This window comes from Osmerus mordax, chromosome 16 (assembly GCF_038355195.1).
Source record: "Osmerus mordax isolate fOsmMor3 chromosome 16, fOsmMor3.pri, whole genome shotgun sequence".
NCBI classification, from domain to species: Eukaryota; Metazoa; Chordata; class Actinopteri; order Osmeriformes; family Osmeridae; genus Osmerus; species Osmerus mordax.
Genome location: NC_090065.1, coordinates 15007912 through 15025934, shown reverse-complemented (window position 1 = coordinate 15025934; position 18023 = coordinate 15007912). Strand labels below are relative to the sequence as shown.

Sequence of the window (18023 nt, the reverse complement as noted above, 5' to 3'; positions counted from 1 at the left end):
CAGCAAATTCCAAAAGCTGTGGAATTCTATCAACACTGATGCATTTCTGCAGATCTAGTTTTTCCCTGGCATGTTCTAGTACAGAGGCTACAGATGATCAGTGTAATTGCTTTTGGAGGAAGAGCCTGCCCACCGTATGTGCCACCCAGAGCAGAGGCCCTTTAACTTTCCACTGTTTGACCAGCGTGTCCTAGAGGAAAACAAACACAGGATTAAAGTGTTACGAGGAAGTTATTTCCCCCAGAGGGTGCCGGCTGGCGCACACAAACACCAAGCCTTGCATTTTCTATTTTCCCCCCTCCTGCACTTTTTTTTTTTATCTTCGCCATCAGGCTGACAAACTGTAGCAAAGTGAGAACACCCCAGGCGTCCGAATCGCATACGTTCTCCATTTTCCACACAAATAGAGCCAAGTAGTAAAAGAACCTCTCCCGATTCAGTATTCAAGATATGCATTCAGTGTTGTAGGAACCAGCCGCTGGTAACTTTCCTGTCTGAAATACTCTTGTGTTTGGGGGCCAACATCTAGCCATTGTTCTAGCACTGCGTCTGAAGGGTTGTGTTTTTAGTTGGACCTCAACCACGTCGTCGCAGCCGCAGCACTGGGAGAGGTTCTGACTGAGCTGTAGTTTTCGGTGGACAAATTACAAAGATTGCTTGCAGATGTGAATGAGCCTAAACAGAAACTGGCCGGCCTCGATGACATCATGCCCGTGGTTATAAACACCTCTACGGGACTGGGGGATGTGTTTTTCTAGCTCTCTGGAAGACGGGATCACCTGAACCCACCTTCAGATTCTGACCATGACATGGAACTGACCTCGAAGCTGCTTCTCATTATCTCACGGCCAATCTGCCCTTTGTCTCACTTCGACATCATTGTTCTCAGATTGGCACATCCACAACAGGCCTATTCTGATTCAGAGTATTATGGGATATCTTGCTCTAGCCTGGGACCATGTTAATTACTCTCTGTGCTCACCACACCCTTATAATGGCCTGTGGTTATGTAAGGGAGTGGACTGCAGAAAGGGAAAGGACTGAGATCATTCCAGAATCTGACTCAATCTGCCTGCCAGGCATGTACAGTTTAGGGCAAGAGTTTTTCATCGTGTAGTATTTTGGGCATTAAACAATATCACTTTTACAGAAAGGCTCCATGCAAGCAAGCTCGTATTGGTGAAGTATGACCTACAGGTAACACTGGTATCTGTATCTGTCTTAGCACGGCAGTTGAGTTAACATTGTGTTTAATGTGTTTAAGCTGTATACAGTTTAAGAGGTGGATCTGACAGTAGAGGTTCTGATGAAGAAACTGGGACTGTCTTATTTCACCCAACTTGAACCCAAGATTCCCAGAGCAGGGTATCCCAAAGATAGTTCCACAAGTGCGGAGAAAGGCCCACGCTGCTTGATTTGAATACAAAACTGAGGACCACTTCTCCACTCATCTACACTAACGGTCCAATCACAGCGTGGGCCCTACCCCTCTGCCCCCCCTCCCCCCCCGCTCCTGTGGTGGACAGAGAAGCTGGTGACACTGCGAGAGTAGAGGAAGAGAGACAAGAGGAGGGGGTTGCTTGGGTGATGCTGGGAGGCTCCAATAAAATGTAATCCTATTATATGGTTCCCACTAGAGGGCAACAATAATAAAGGTTTCCCTAATAACAGGAGCAGTCCAGACTCAAATGGAAAACAGCTCCTCCGGTGCAGTCCCACAGTCGTACATATATCCTCTCATTAGGGCCAACTGCTGATGGCCCACATTACACCGCCAGGCCTTTGAGATTTGGCATCTGTGCCGGAGCAGGAAGAGTTAAGCCAAACAAATGTGTTTCATCAAAGTGGAGTTTGGGTGTTTCTGCATACAGGGGGAGTGGGGGGGGGGGGGGGGGGGGGGGGGTTGCGAGGGAGTTAGGGAATGTGTGGGGGTGGGAGCTGAAGATGAGGAGCCCTGAGGACACCAATCAGAAGCCTCCCCCCCCCCCTGCCCCCACCTTCCTGTCGTGGAGCCATCGGGGTCTCAGGTGTGCACTACCCGGGCTAATACCACCTCGACTTGATTGTTTGTGTTCAAGTAATCAGGGTTTTGTAAATTACCATTTTGGAAAATGAAAGTCCAATCACTGGCACAACACAGTTTCAGTTCAAGGGCAGACACTGGCATCAACATAGTGAAGGGGGTGGAAAGCCCTTCTGTGCAGATCTGGGTCCATGGATGGCTAGCAGGTTTTTAGCATCCCTTATCCACGACAGGTGCTTCTCAAGGAAACTGAGGGAGCATGAACCGTTGAACATGGCTCAGCCCAATGTTAACCGAATGTGGCAAATTGTGTGTTGAATGTGCACAAATACAGAAATCTAATTTTTGTTTTATTTGATAATGTGATAAAATGCCAAAGTTACTCTGTCTTCCAGCTGTCTCCAGCAAAGGCAGCAACGTATTTATCATAAGCGACAAGGTGAGTGAGGATATCAATCATATTCTCCTGACAGATAGAGTTATTAAGTGAGCCAATTGCAGAATTATGAAACCCAGAATAACAAATGATAATTTATCTCTCTTGTGAGCATCTATGTGTATCTTTGCATGTGTGCCTGTGTGTTTATGTGTATGACAGACAATCAGAGAGAAAAAGAGAGATGTGTGTGAGTGTGTGTGTGTCACACTCCTTCCTGTTCCTGTACCACCCTCCAACCCCTGAGCTGCAGACTCAAGGCGGTTTCCAGAATCAAACAATTTCACGCAGCTACTGGAGGAGGAAATGAACTAAGCCCAGAGCAATAATAAAATTATACAAATGTTATTACAGACTCGCCCGCTACTGTCCTACTTTAATTCAAATTTGGGCACTCCAGGCACTGCTGGTGGCAGAGACCTTCCTGAATAAATCAACATTAGCTTACGTCTAAATTATTAAGGAAGTGGGAGACTTTCTTGTTTATAGTATGAATTATTAAGCAAGAGTTTAACGCTGTTTTTCTTCACGAATCCCCAAATATTAATTGCTAATGATCTTTAAGGTGTGTGTTTTATCTTTGTGCCCCCGCCGTCACATCTGCTGAGAGGCATTTAGCATACAAAGTTTTAAGTTGGAAAATGCTACAGCAGTATTCTCTATGGAACGTTAGTTAATCAAATATGTTTTGAGGTAAATTATTTCCTTCTATATCAAACCAAAATGACCTTTTTTGTTCTTGTGGTAGTTTTATCCAGCAGATACATTCTTGTTCTTTTCTGTCATCGTGTTCTCTGGTAAAAAACAAACAAGCAAAATAAGCCATCAAATGGGTGAAATAATTTTTCCTCGGATTGAAGCATAGTTTTTGATTATTCTAATGAAAATTAGCTGGTTGGTCAGAAAGCATTTGATCCTCCAAGAATTCAATGAGAGCAGCGTGGAACTGTTTGGATTGAACTTGTCCTAAAGAAGGTGTTGGGGGGCTTGTCAGCGTGTGGAATATAGTGAGGGACAGATCATGGTGGAGACTTTCCCTCACCAACAACACTTTAAAACTTCTCAACTGTGAAAGTAAACTGCTATATTGCCCAATGTCATTGTAATGTTTTTCTTGCTATTTGTATGGTGTATTGTGATCACACAATAAAGATCAAAATACAAAACCTATGCTACACGGTCATACACTGAACATGAAACTATAATATCGAAGAACGTAATGTCAGTGTGTGTAACTGTATTGTTTTGTATTAGTCGCACACATGAACATAGAGTTGAGAAGGACTGATGTTCTTGTCTATGAACCTCTGGTGTCCACCTGTCCTGCCCTATCTGATCCTGGCACGATCCTGTTCTAAATCACTCCTGGTGATAAAGCACTCCAGCCCAGATTCCCAGCAGAAGCTACATGCTCAACACCTTCCATTTATAGGTTCAGTCATGGAAGCTGTAAATGTGATGCAGCAGGAGCTGAGGGGCTTGACAGGTGGTCGGGCAGGCCAAGGTGAGCTGGTTTGTTGACACCAAGACTGGTTCCTGGTAAGAAACTATCCATCTGTGTCTGTCTCAGCCTGTAAATGATTTGTGGTATTTATCCAGAAACATCTTTCACTGGAGTCAGATCAAGACAAAGCATTGGAATCAAGCAGCCAAGCTGAAGTCATCAAATTTAAAAAGCCTGACGAAAGGCTCATGACTGCCTTCTCCTGGTCAGTGATGGGTACACGCATACAAATGGAAATTGTTCATATACAATGAACACCTCTAATACAGTAAATAGACTGTGGCTCATTAAAAGGTTATACTTATCAGAGGAATACATTATTGTCCACACATTTTTGAGACCTTTTACCATGTCAGTATGTCTTTCATAGAATAGGCTCTAAATGTAACATTGTGATTCAGAAAGAACTAACTTTTTAAACAGGTACTTAGATTTTGACTTGGACTAGATTGTGGAAGACCAGAATTGACTGTTCTTGTTTTTTAAATTTTAAATTTTAATTGTAATCATTATTACCAAGATCAGTGGTACAAATGTACAGTAGTACAGTTTCTCATATAAACATGTCCAATGGGTGGCGCTGTAGTCATACATTTTCATCAGGGGAAGGAAGTTGTGAGAATAAACACACAAAGGTATATGGTATGACATGATTTAGTGTCAGAACAAAATTGCCTCCCATTCACAATAAAAGCATTTACTATCTCCCCACAGCTTTGTTGTGACAGTGACACAATCTGTCTGCCTAATCAGTCCCCTTTACTTTTTATTACTCAGCATGGAAGAAACCATAGAAACCACATGGTCCCCAATAATATTGTACTTGTTACTTTTTCAGAGGAAATAAAGTGTTATTGTGACAAATCACCACTATTGTGTGTAACTGGGCAGCGCATTTTGTCAGTGTTCCCACGGATGAGGCAAGATGAAACAAGGCTACTTTCAGAGACATAAACTCAGAATGAAACGGCCGCACAGCCATTCATCTGGCCTGGGGAACACTAGGAGAACACGGTCCACACAGAGCTGTGATCATCCATCATTACTGCGAGCCTTTCTCCTCTACTCTGCTGAATTTCTATTGCCAGAAGTCTGTGCTGTAAGAGTTTTAGGGCCCTATTTTAACGATCTGAAATGCAAGTATCAAAACGCAATGCGTAATTAACTTTGTGGGCTGGATATAATAGCTGTTGCTATTATACCGGCGGGATAAATGACTTATGACTCTAAAATGGGTTGGTCTGAAGTAGCTACATTACTAATGGGTGTGGTTTGGGCGTAACGTGCAATAAACCAATCAGAGCGTCATCTCACATTCCTTTTAAGAGCAGGCGCGCTTGTTCCATGGCGGATTGCTATTATAACGGCGGATTTGCCAGGCGCACACCAGGAGTGGTTCATAGCTGAGGAGACCGACGTTCTCGTCAGGGCCATAAAAGATAGAGAAGTGACATTGTATGGGAAAGGCAGAGAAGTTTTCTCATTGCACTAAGTTGCCCACTCATGCTGCTCATTCAAATTCTTCGTCTCATTTTTATATAGGCCTATATATCTTTTTTAATTTGTATATTTTTAAATTGTTTAGTTCTTAGAATTAGTTTAACCATTGTACTTTTTTTACTTAGCTAATTTAAGACCCTTATATTATTGTTCGCACCTTCTTGCCACAGAAAATTCCGTGTTTGTGTAACATACATGGAGAATAAACTGAATTCTGATTCGGATTGGGATGGGAGAAGAAATCCACCCAAATTATTTTCGGTTAAACAGGCGTGGGAGGAAATTGACACAATTGTTACAAATAAAGTTCACATACATAGAGATTTCTCATGAAAATCTTTTTAATTATTGACATGAAAGAAATGTAACACAGCCTGAGCAATACAATAAATCAAAACAATGTAACGTAGGAAGAAGACTCTGGCCTCGTAAGCAGTGCGCACGGGCCAAGCTTGTGCCCTTAAAATAGCATCTGAATAATGCGACATTGACTTTAGACCACGTTTTTCCTGGTCTGTGGCGGAATTGTTTTTCGGAAACTGCAAAATAGCAACAGGGAACGTTTGCGCCAGAACACGCCCCCTTTTTTAGCTGAACCGCCCCCGTGAGCAGCCTGGTCCTAACCAGACTGTCTTACATTGCATTTGTACAGAGAGTCTGGCCTCGCTCCATTGACAAGCGTTGACTTCCTTGTAGGCGGGTACTCTGTTGAAGTTTAAAACTATTGGATCTGCCCAGAGCCACTCTGATCTGCCATAACCAATCGCTAGCGTTCGCCTTAGCCAATTCCTTCACCACTACTGTAACAGAGCTAGCTGCCATAGCTGGATATTCGGCAGCGTTGCCACAACGGACCGAATGGCTTTGCTCGCATCTTTCTCCGCCGCCATTACGGAACTACAACACAAACTAGCGCACGGCATCAACGTCATCGTTGTCAGCCACTCCCTCTGTTCGCTGATTCTCCGGTAGAATATCAACCTAAAAAAATCTGACTTATGTACCTCATGGCCAGACCGTTGTACAGAAGCAAAAATAAAATTGAGTGGAAGTACGTAGGAGGGCAGAGCCAGACTACCCCGTGAGCGCAAGGTCATTCCCTAATTTACCGACGTGCGTCTGTGGAGGAAAAAGTCTTTGCGTCGAGTGCAAACTAGGAATGATACTTGCGTCGTTGACAAGGTCAATTGCGATGGGTGTAAGATAGGGCCCTTAGTAGTGATGGGTCGTTCGCGAACGATCCGGCTCTAAGAGCCGGCTCTTGAAGGTGAACGTCGGGAGCTGGCTCCCATATCTGAAGAGCCGACTCTAATTTTAATAGATTAATACAGCCTATAAAAACTAAATGATTATGAAAGAATTAATTTTAATTGTATTTAAAATAATTGACTAATTCAAACAACAACAAAAAAATACTTGTAGGCTTAAAGGCGCACACGATCATCCTCACATTCTGTTCCTGTCAATCCTGCATGAGGGAGGGCCGAGCCAACTCACACACAGTCAGAGAGTAGTCAAAACTCAGAGGAGAGCCATGACAAATCAATACATTTTTAAAGATATGTGGTTACGGTCGAGTATGATTTGATTTCATAATTTAATTCAAATTGTTTTCACACCCATCAGTCAAATTCATAGTTACAACATGTATTTTTTAAAGAGCCGTTCGGGAGCCAAAAGAGCCGGCTCTTTTTGGTGAGCTGAGCCATACGAGCCGGCTCACGAAAAAGAGCCGGAATGCCCATCACTAGCCCTTAGAGTTAAGGAAGTGGGAAGATAAATATAATTTCAATGGATTTAGATATAACTGAGGAATGGAAGTTAAAACTACAACTCCCATCTGTGGCTCAGTATCAGGCACGGGACTAAACAATTAACCAAATGCATTCATCATACATCAGATATATATATCAAGCATATATAACCGCTTGAGCTTAATAGTTTAATACGCTTGAGCTTGATGATGACCACATTAATAAAATCCAGTGTCCTGCCTCGGCTCTGTATCCTGTAATTCTCGTATGTTTCAGTGAAGCAAAGATGCGTTTTGTTTTTGTTTTCCCACAGAATGAGTCTTTGGAAAATGGTTATAGAGGCCAGGCAATGTACAAGGTTTTATGTAAAAAAAACATTCAGTATACAAACACATTCACAACGAGATAACCAATAAAAGTTAAAATCACAACTATGACACATGAAAATCTTCAGATTTCTAGTTTGACTTTTATCTAACATCTACTATGTGATAAAACATCTACAAAAATTGAAGAAACTAACGTTTTTACAAATGTAGAATCAAAATATGGCAGACATTTTCCTGACTAACATGGCCAAAAAGGGACAATCCCCCAAATACTCGGAAGGATGGCTAAATCTATCGACCTATAACTAGAAACTGTTCAACATGGGATTTGTAATGTGCTCAACGACCCCTGAGAAGGCCTCTTCAGTCAATGCATACGCATATTCAAAATGTGACACTAATCCAAAAATAACAAGGCTGCGTTTGACTTGCCTTCCCATCTTCAGCGTGATGACCTGACATAATTGTTCGACCTACACATGTCTCGCTGACAGAATGTATCACTAGTGGAACAGTCTGACATGCAGAACACCAGTAGATTTAAAAGGAGAAGAAAGGGTGATAGGTTGGGGAGAGCAATGTTCAAAGTCCCACATAAGCCAGTTGTTTCTTCCATTGGAGGCCTGAAACCCGAGGTAACACAACTGATGAGGCAGGAAGCCAAGCTCTCGACGTTCGCTCTGAAGACGGAGTCTCTGGCCAGAAACCAGAGTGGAGGGTGGAGATGTCACTCTCACTGCATGCACCACCCCCATGCTCTACAGGTTGGTCTCCATCTCCAGGGCGCGTGATAGTCATACCGAGGACAGCACCTCACCCGAACAGTCCCGGGGAGGGTCCTTCTTCTGGGACTTGTCCAGGTCACCGGCGTGGATGGAGCCAGGCTTGATGACCAGGTCATCAGGGTCTCCCTGGTACACACCACTCTCCACCTCCAGGTACTTCCCAGACGTGTCCTTCTTGAAGACGCCCTGCAGCCTGCTCTTCAGCTCTGGGTCGGGGCAGTACAGGTACTCGTACAGGGCAGCCGCCAGGATGCCCCCCAGGATTGGACCCACCCAGTACACCTACAGGACAGATCCCAAACAGCCACTCACTCCTAGAGACCGGTGCTCTACACAACACACCACTAACTACTGGATCAGCTCTTATTCCAGGTCCTATCAGCTCTAACATTTAGAATCCAGTCTCAGAACTGAGGACCTCTCTACCTATCTGAGGACCTACCCTTTTTCTGTTTACTTAAGATTCAGATGAACCCTTCACACGCACTCATGAATATCCTTTTGTGGGATGCTACATTTCACCATGACACACACACATGCACACACGAGTCACACCTCATTATCTCCGAACCTGCTACATTACCCATGCTGCCTGTTTTGTTCTGCAGGAGGGCTAAGTACACCAGGTTGAAACCATAATATGGTTTTCCTGACTTCTCCATGCATCCCCCCTACAAAAAGCTGTCGTTCCCTCGTCCAAAGATGGTGAAGATATCCTTGAGTATTACTGGATGGTAAATATTACACCGCCCAGACATGTCAATATGCCTCTGACCTTACTGGGTTTCAATATGCCAGTCACACCCCCACCTCCCCTACACCCCCCTTCTCCACACACACTTAAATGGCATCCTCAGCATCAGCCGCTGCAGAGGTGCACCAAGCAGAAAAGCTCTGTTATTGTCATGTTATCCACACCACTTGACTGTGTCACCACACGGTACATATAATGGCCACTGCTGGGAATTCACAGGGCAAGATCGTAACCCTTAATGGCTCCCCTCAACAGAGACCGTTTGTTGTGCTGTTTGTCGTATGTCCTACCCAGTGATTCTCGAAGTTCAGTGTGACCATTGCCGGTCCAAACGAACGGGCTGGATTCATGCTGGCTCCAGTGTATGGAATCTGACAATCCAGAAGGGCAGATTTAATAGCTACTCATAAAAGGAATCATGCTCATCTTCATTTTTCAGTGTGTTCAGTTGGTAATTATGATACACTCACTGTCTAAATCTGGTGTGAAAAACTACTGGATAGTAATAGTCTACATCTGGGTTGATTAGGTTTGTAAATTAAATGAAAACATTGTAGAGTTGCATGAGGAGAGGGCAGCTGATAACAGAAGTGGAATAACAGCAGTGTTATTTCCCGGCAAACATAACTTGTTTATGAATTACTGAAGGGATGATAACCTGGGCTGTATGCAGAATCACAAACAGAAAACATTTCTCTGCAGGAACAGAGAAAGCTCTGTAGGATTTCAATAGTTTCCAAGTGATTGGTTGCCATGGATGAACCACTAGAGATTGTGAACATGTGGTTTAGGGTACAGGCTGATCTCTAATAGATCTCTGCTCTGTGCCACTAAATAACATCCAACATCAGAACAGCTGTGCTTCAATATCCTTCAAGTAGTGTGTATATTATTTTTGCAGTGTTTTATCAAAGCCCATGTTTTTCATCTGAATTGCCCAATGTCATCAAAGTGAAGTTTTAACTGAATCCTCTGTAACACTTTACGTTAAGTCTAATCAAACTACAATGTAACTACATAGCTATTGCACATGGCCATATTCAAACGCTGGACACCTACAGCAAACAGGTGGCCGATGGTGACCGCGATCCCGATGGCCAGGCCTGCCGAGCCAGTGAGGTCGCTGCGTTTGGGGTCACAGGTGGCGAACACGGCGAAGACCAGCTCGAACGTGATGAGGAGCTCGATCACAAGGGCATGGCCTACCGAGATCTGGGAGTTCACCTGCATGGACACAGACAATGTCATCACTTAGATTCTTGGGCAGAAATGCCAGGGGGGGATGGAGGGGGGGCCAAGACCCCCCAAATCCAATATCATAAAAAAAAGTCCTACTGTGGTGACTCCCAGACCCCCTCTGACAGCCTCCGGGGTGACCAGGTAGAGGAGGCCTGCCCCAGAAATGGCCCCCAGACACTGGGCCCCCACATAGAACACGGCCTTGGCCAGGCTCAGCTTCCTGGTCACCACCATGGCCGCCGTCACCGCGGGGTTGATGTGGCCCCCGCTGATGTGTCCGAAGCACTGCACCATGGTGGCGATGCTGAGGCCGAAGCAGAGAGAGATGAGGACCAGGTCTGCAGACGGGGGCTTCTCCTCCCGCGCGGCCCAGTTGATGGTGGAGCCCAGGCTGAGGAGAACGAAGATGAGAGTGGCCAGGAACTCCCCGGACACAGCCCTCCAGAAGTCCTTGGTCCAGATTCCCTTAAAGGCCACCATTCTGCTCGGACGGTCACACAAGGATGGACACCTCCTGGCCATGGAGTGATTAGACAGAGCCATTAGCCTAGTTAACCTATCCCTGGTGTGTCTTCCTGAGAATGTACTCTGGTAGTTGACACCTCCCAGGCACAACATTGAACATTTATAACTCCTCTCAGGACTGGGGCCAGTGACTTTCCATCAAACGTTGCCAGATGCTGCAACATTGATCAAAGAATGGCAGGACACTGTGACATGTCATTTGCAATCAGTGATTAAATGTATAATTGTGTTTTCTCTAGCTTTTTTACTTTTGATGCAATACTGAGAGAGAGAGAGAGAGAGAGAGAGAGAGAGAGAGAGAGAGAGAGAGGGAGAAAGGGAGAGAGGTGAAGATTATGTCAAAGTGGGATTTAACATTTTACTTTTTGTTGAATTCATACCAATAATATAACAGATCAGTCCACTGGCATATCATATTTAAAAAAAGTGTTGCAGTGATATTTATACCACATTCTTTGAGCATAACTATTCTATGTTCTCATTTGGTTCATTTATGTTAGCTCTTGTTTTAATTAGTGTTTAAATTAATCCCTACATTTTGTTTAAACTTACCATAAGCAACTACATGCTGTCCCCCTGTCCTCTATTTCCTGTGTTTTCTCTTCCCTCATAGCTTCAGGTGAGTCTCTTAACAATCAGCTTATCTAAGTAGGAAAATATGACTTATCCTCAGTCCAAACACTAAACCAGGCAGTCACATGAAACGGATAACCAAAAGACCAAAATTGACACTTACAGACACGCTGCAGTTGGCTGGAATTGACAGAGCTCAGGTGTGGATGGGAGAGCAGGGAGCCGGTCAGATGAATATGAACCACACATCATGCCCCTGGGCTGGCATCCAGGAGCTTTATTACTCTAGTAACGGGGCATCACCCCCCAGGAGAGTGAGTCTGGGAGCATGCTCTGAAGGAGGAGACTGCTGCTTGGGGTGCCTCAGGCCCGCCCACCAGCTCACTAGTGCAGAGTGTCTCTGTGGAAAAACAAGAAACAGACGAGTGCTCAATTAAAATGGACGCGTTTTTAAAACGTAACTCGGTCTCTCTTACTGTTACATCTTACCTTGTTATATCAAGAGAAAGTAGAAGAAAGCGCCCCCCAAATTACACATGATTTCACATTTTTACACCTTTATTTAGATTCAAGCCATACTTCTGCCATTACAAATGAGTCAATAGTTAGATTAAATCATAATGCTTTATGGTGTTGGATGCCAACACAGAGATATTGAATTGGTGTTGGTTGTTCAACTATCCACTAGATGACATTATTTTGTGTGTGACATCAGAAGCAAAGTGACCCAATGGAGTGATCATGTTGATCAACAGAAGTTGATTACTGAAAGAGGGGCTTTGAATTGAACCTCTATTTTGATATGTTAATCAATCACCTCAGATGAGGCAACTGATGTCATGTTGTCATGTCCTGCTGTACGGTACACTCACACTTAGGATATCCTGAACGGTACTTAGACTGGCCAGCCATTTTGTCCGTTTCAGTCAAAATACTTTAGTCAAGGTCTGTTGGCTCGTCAAACTAGTTTCACAGGCATAAACATATATAAACCAGTTTGCTTTGTGGGCTCAGATACTAAGTTGAGATATTGAATGACTTTATTAATGACCTTGGTCTAAAAGGACATAGTGATGAAGTAGCTCATTCGGAAGTTGGGTGACTTTGTGTGAGTGTTTGCCGGGTTATTCATTGACGCACAAGAGCCGTTATGTCCTTCGCTTTTTGTTTGCACAACACCGTAGTTCTATTCAGGATATGACATACTGAGAGGACACAGTGCATGAAGTCAAGGTACAAGAAAGCTAAGAAACTCACCTTCACATTCAGAACTCCACTGTTTTGAAAATATACGATACATTTCTTCTAGGATAATTTAATAGTGAGAATTGTGTCATTGAAAATGCATAAATCGTTGATTGAGTTGTCATGAATTGACTGCTTACCATTTGTAAGAGTACTTTGCCAAGTAACATGAGCACTTCAGCTTGTCAACAAACAATATAGTGTAGGGCCTGATGCAGATATGGTCCAGGTAAAGAAATGACCTTGAATAACAACTGTGTGACGAAGCTTCTAGGGAGCTCTGTGTGCTTGTCAAATTAAGCAATGGAACAATGGAATTTACAAATGGAAGTGAACAATAGATAAGGAAGAAAAGCCAGTCACATGCATAGATATATATAAAGGGTAGATGTCTCGTCCGCGTTGCGGCCAACGGAGTTGAAAGTCCGCACAAATGGCGGCCATCTTGCTACAGTCAACTCGCTCACGTCTCTGACGTTGATAACAAACCAAACCGTTTCAAAATCGGTTGAAAATTGAGCAAGTTATGCTCATTTAAAAAGTACATGTAGCACCAACACAATGTTATGGGTGAGCGAGTTGACTGTAGCAAGATGGCCGCCATGTGCGGACGTTCTAGACTCCGCCGTAAGACATCTAGACTTTATATATATCTATGGTCACATGTACTAATGAATGCCCACATGCATGAACTCGCCTGTTAAAAATGTGCACAACATATTGTTGTGCAACATACCGTATTCATTGTTCAAGGATTTAAAGTAGACGTGTTTTATTGGACTTGCATTTTAGTGGGTACTTGGTCTTGTTCTATTTACCTGTGACACGTTCACTTTACCAAAGCATTAGCCAGGTCTACAGTATAGATTAACATCTTGTGGATGATTTATTCACAACACGCCCTAACAGAAAGTAGCACCAAGCACGTCCTCGAGCATCAGACAGCCGGCAGTGGAATGGGTTCCATGACAGACATTCATGTCTGAAGTTTCACAGAGTAAGAGTTCAGTGAGGACATGAAGACACTACAGCACAGACACCAGACATCTAGATATCTATCTAGTTATTTACACTCTCCTGAAAGATGATGCGACCCAGTCCTGCAGTGCATTCACAGGTGCTTAACCGATGCATAATGATGTCTCTACTATCAGTATAACTGACTGATTGGAATTGATTACAGGAAAGTTACTTAAATTACTTTAATATCGTTTTTTAATTAATGTGATCTAGAGGCCAAATATACTAGCTATTAGCTTTAAAAGTCATTGATATCTATTAAATGATCAAACGTTGGTAAAATACTGTGTTATTTACCGTGGTAAATATGACTTTGAGGGAAACATGATATATTTAAGCAAAAACCTACACTTTCTGAAAGCATGAATATGAATGAGTTGTGTTAATAGTAAGTCATTAACATAAGCATTATTTCTTTCCTTGTTTCATGTCCCTTTTTGCACCTCAAGGCTTCCTACAGATGCAAGGAATATCTCCTTCGCTAATTAGGAGCTTGTTTGAACATGACAATTTGTACTGTGTGCTTATCAGCACTTAAGAGTTTAGTTTTACTTAGGTTCAAATTAGGATCTGAGGTAAGGTCATTTATATATATATATATTATTGCCACATTTGTTTCTTAAACATAACTTGTTAATATGTTAACGTTGGGAACCCCACCCTAAGCCCACACTCATCCAATCCCAGCAGAGAAACAGGGAATCACCCTGGGCCATGTGAAATAAATGATGCAGATCCGTTCTGATCAGTAACATGTTTGCCTGCTGAATTATGTCATCATGCTTGGCTGGGCAGAAGCTATCCACTGTTGTTAGGAACAGTGCATGGCCAGGTTTTCCACATGCTGTAGTGTGTTGTGCCACAATTCAGTTGCATAATCTATAAATCTGACAAGGGGGCCAGGCCACAGGCCCCCTCCCAAAAGACAAGACTTGAAAGAAAGCCCCAAGGTTGATTGTTATTGAAGAAAATGAAGGAAATCGGACTGTCCGTTGGTTGGAACTGAGAGTGACACTTGGACCATAACAAACCGTTAGTTGTCAGATTTGGTCATTAAGAGTACACATGAAACAACCGCTAACACACATACAGGCCATCATGTATACACACAGGGGGTGGAGACAGACGTTGGAAACATTAGAGGCTTAGCCCAAACCTAGGACTAATTATTTGGCATTAATTTGAGCGTTATTTTATTTTTTTTGAGCTTTATGTAATAGCAACATTACGTTGGACTCATATTGTTATATTCGCCGAAAATAACAACCCAAAATTTGACCTAAAAGATTCAGGGCTTTTGAGAAAACATTCGGTGCTCAAGCCCCAGAAGCCAGCCACATACACACAACACACAAACACAGACGCACACACATACTCAGAGCATCCAGAGGATCTTCAATGTACAGTACACACACACACACACAAATATATGCTCAGAAGATCTTTGGATTACTGACAAAAATAACTTCACAGAAAAGATCCCAGTGTTTTTAAGTCTGGGTAGAGGGGCACATTCCATACAAGCTTTATTAGTCCCATTCAATCAGTGAGCGTGTGTTCTCTCCAGAGGGTAGGAGAGCCTACGTTCTGCTTGTAAGGCGCTCTGGCCAGGCTGAAGATGAAAGTGCAGTCATGGATACATGGAGGACCATCGTTTAACATTTAGCCTGGTTAGAAAGTAAGAGGGACAAGGGCTTGACTATACAGTACCAGTAGTTGAATGATGAAATATACTTTCAAAAGCCTCAAGAAGGTCAACTGTCCCTGTTTATTTTGTGGGAACAATACATTTGAGTACATTGTATGTGGGGTGGATTGACATGAGATAAGAAGTCGAAGTTAAGTCAGTTTCGACCACTTTTGAAGTGTTTGGTTTAAACTACATTTACATTTAGTCATTTATCAGATGCTCTTATCCAGAGCGACTTACAGTAAGTACAGGGACATTCCCCCCGAGGCAAGTAGGGTGAAGTGCCTTGCCCAAGGACACAACGTCAGTTGGCACTGCCGGGAATCGAACTGGCAACCTTTGGATTACTAGCCCGATTCCCTCACCGCTCAGCCACCTGACTCCCACAAACTAAAGTCTTGTGCCAAACAAGTTTTGAAAAGACAGTGTTTAGGTTTTCAATGGATGCGCATTCACCTTGATGATTTCCCTAGTTCCAACCCCACTGGGAAGCTCAAACACTCATGTGACAGAGAACATCTCATCATCTTCAGCATAAGGATAATCATTTGCTGAGGATTTACAGCACTATGCCCCACCCTCTCTCTCTCTCTCTCTCTCTCTCTCTCTCTCTCTCTCTCTCTCTCTCTCTCTCTCTCTCTTCTCTCTCTCTCTCTCTCTCTCTCTCTCTCTCTCTCTCTCTCTCTCTCTCTCTCTCTCTCTCTCTCTCTCTCTCTGTCTCTCTCTCTCTCTCTCTCTCTCTCTCTGTCTCTCTCTCTCTCTCTCTCTCTCTCTCTCTCTCTCTCTCTCTCTCTCTCTCTCTGTCAAATGCTTTTGTTTACATTGTTCTGCAAGCTGGAAAACACCGCGGCATAATACACCAGACCATATTTATCACCCAGACTTGGAAGGCTCATGTTACCATGCACTCAGACAACAGCAGGACACATCCTGCCCCAATACCGTTTTGTTTTTACTCCCACCAATCCATTACAAAAGCCGGAGGTGCTGTTTGCTGCCCTCTCAGTTCCTGGGTGAAGCCAGCCTCCCCAGCTTGGCCCTGCTCTCTGGGGAACAGCTCTAATCCTCTCAGCCAGCAAAGCTCATAAATAGCTCTCTCTCCCGCCACAACAGGCAGTAAAAGACAAGATTTGTGTTTGTCTTTCCAATTTACATTTTGGTTTTAGGGCTGGCGCAAGATACAACCGGTTTTTGAGGAGGTCTTCCATACGTCGCCATAGTGGTGCAGCGCTGGTGCAGCTTGTTGTTTGTTTGTGACGGATGCAGCTCTGTGCTCTCTATGTTCCCCTCTGGGAGTTTTGGCACCTCTACCTGTCCCCTCTCTGACCCCTGCTATGATTGGTGCCATGATCTAGGAAAGTGCAGGTCACAACAAGGGACTCTAATTAAAAAACGGTTGTTCCTAAGCAACACTGTGCCTTATGGAGACATGGCAAACCTCCTCCAGCCTCTATCACTGGAAACACAATGCTAGCACTTAGTGCAGTTGTGAGGCAATTACTAAGAGGCTACGTTCTCCGGGAGTGTGTGGTGATTAAAAGCTGCCTTCCTGTTAAACTGCTCTGAGAGGAAGAGAACAACATTTGGTTGAAAGACGTGTCAAACAGCACATTATTTATTTCATCTTACTAATTTAAGATTCAACTTAAGATTCAAAGATTCAACTTAAGACTCAAAGATTCATCCTAAGATTCAAAGATTCATCCTAAGATTCAAAGATTCATCTTAAGATTCAAAGATTCATCTTAAGATTCAAAGATTCAACTTAAGATTCAAAGATTCATCTTAAGATTCAAAGATTCAACTTAAGATTCAAAGATTCATCTTAAGATTCAAAGATTCAACTTAAGATTCACATTTGCAGTCTTGTCATTGGCCAATATCGTGCTACTGCTGAGACCTGAATAGGTACCCTATCTGGAGACAGCAGGAAGTCTTTTATCTGCCCCTCTTTGGGATTTGGACTCAGGTGTGTCAGGTCATGTGCCCTTTGGTTCAACTCCTCTTCATGACACCCTCTTCAGAATATGGGATACACGGTACATAGTGTAGTGTTAGACAGAGTGCTCATCCAGTCCTGGGATCTCAGCATAGAATCATTGTGTTGACGGATGTTTGAATACTCCAACTGCTGTTTGTCTGCTATTCAAGTTCTAGGCAGCAATGCACAAGCTCAGAAAAACAAGCGTGGAATCGCTGTCCTGACACATGTAGGCAGAGCGAACACAGTCTCTCTCATTATCAGCCTTCCGAAAGACAGGCTGTCAGGCTTCTACCCACAGCAGCCCAGCTCTGGCGCTGCTTAACATCCTCTTCAACTCCCCCAGCGCGCCCAACACAACGCATGCTAGCATTAGAATGAGGGAAAACATACTGGCATTCAAAAGGAATTTTCTATCACAGACGTCGGGGCTGTTTTCAAACTCCCTGTGTGAAGCGCTCAGCACTCTGGGTTCAGTTTGAGATTTGGTCGTTGTTGTGTGAGTAGATGGCTGAGGTGATATATCTCAGAGTCTCCCTTCAGAGTGGTCAGTACGCCTCACTTCAACATGGGTACATGAGACGGTCAGTCAGTAGACAATGTATTTAGATGGATGGATGTTGAACCTTTTCGAGATGTGCCTTCTGAGAAACAATTTGAAGAAA

General features: G+C 43.6%; 1 protein-coding gene across 2 annotated transcripts; it reads right to left on the bottom strand.

Annotated features, from left to right (window-relative positions):
• Positions 1–7605: 7605 nt before the first annotated feature.
• On the bottom strand, positions 7606–11671 carry LOC136958600 (aquaporin-4-like). Of its 2 annotated transcripts, none has more exons than XM_067252618.1 (5): positions 11586–11671; positions 10421–10838; positions 10145–10309; positions 9376–9456; positions 7606–8613 (listed from the first exon to the last, which is right to left on the bottom strand). In XM_067252618.1, the coding sequence occupies exons 1-5, from the start codon at positions 11669–11671 to the stop codon at positions 8341–8343; spliced, it is 1023 nt and encodes a 340-aa protein (XP_067108719.1). In that variant the 3' UTR covers positions 7606–8340. The 2 variants fall into 2 exon arrangements, with proteins under 2 accessions (XP_067108719.1, XP_067108720.1); XM_067252619.1 differs by lacking the exon at positions 11586–11671 and adding an exon at positions 11402–11428.
• Positions 11672–18023: the final 6352 nt, after the last annotated feature.

Coding starts and splice junctions, on each gene's coding strand:
- LOC136958600 (XM_067252618.1), bottom strand. CDS start 11,671: ATGTGTGGTTCATATTCATCTGACCGGCTCCCTGCTCTCCCATCCACA. Junction 10,839..11,585: donor CAGCCAACTGCAGCGTGTCT/GTAAGTGTCAAT, acceptor CTCCATGGCCAG/GAGGTGTCCATCCTTGTGTG. Junction 10,310..10,420: donor GGGGTCTGGGAGTCACCACA/GTAGGACTTTTT, acceptor GTGTCCATGCAG/GTGAACTCCCAGATCTCGGT.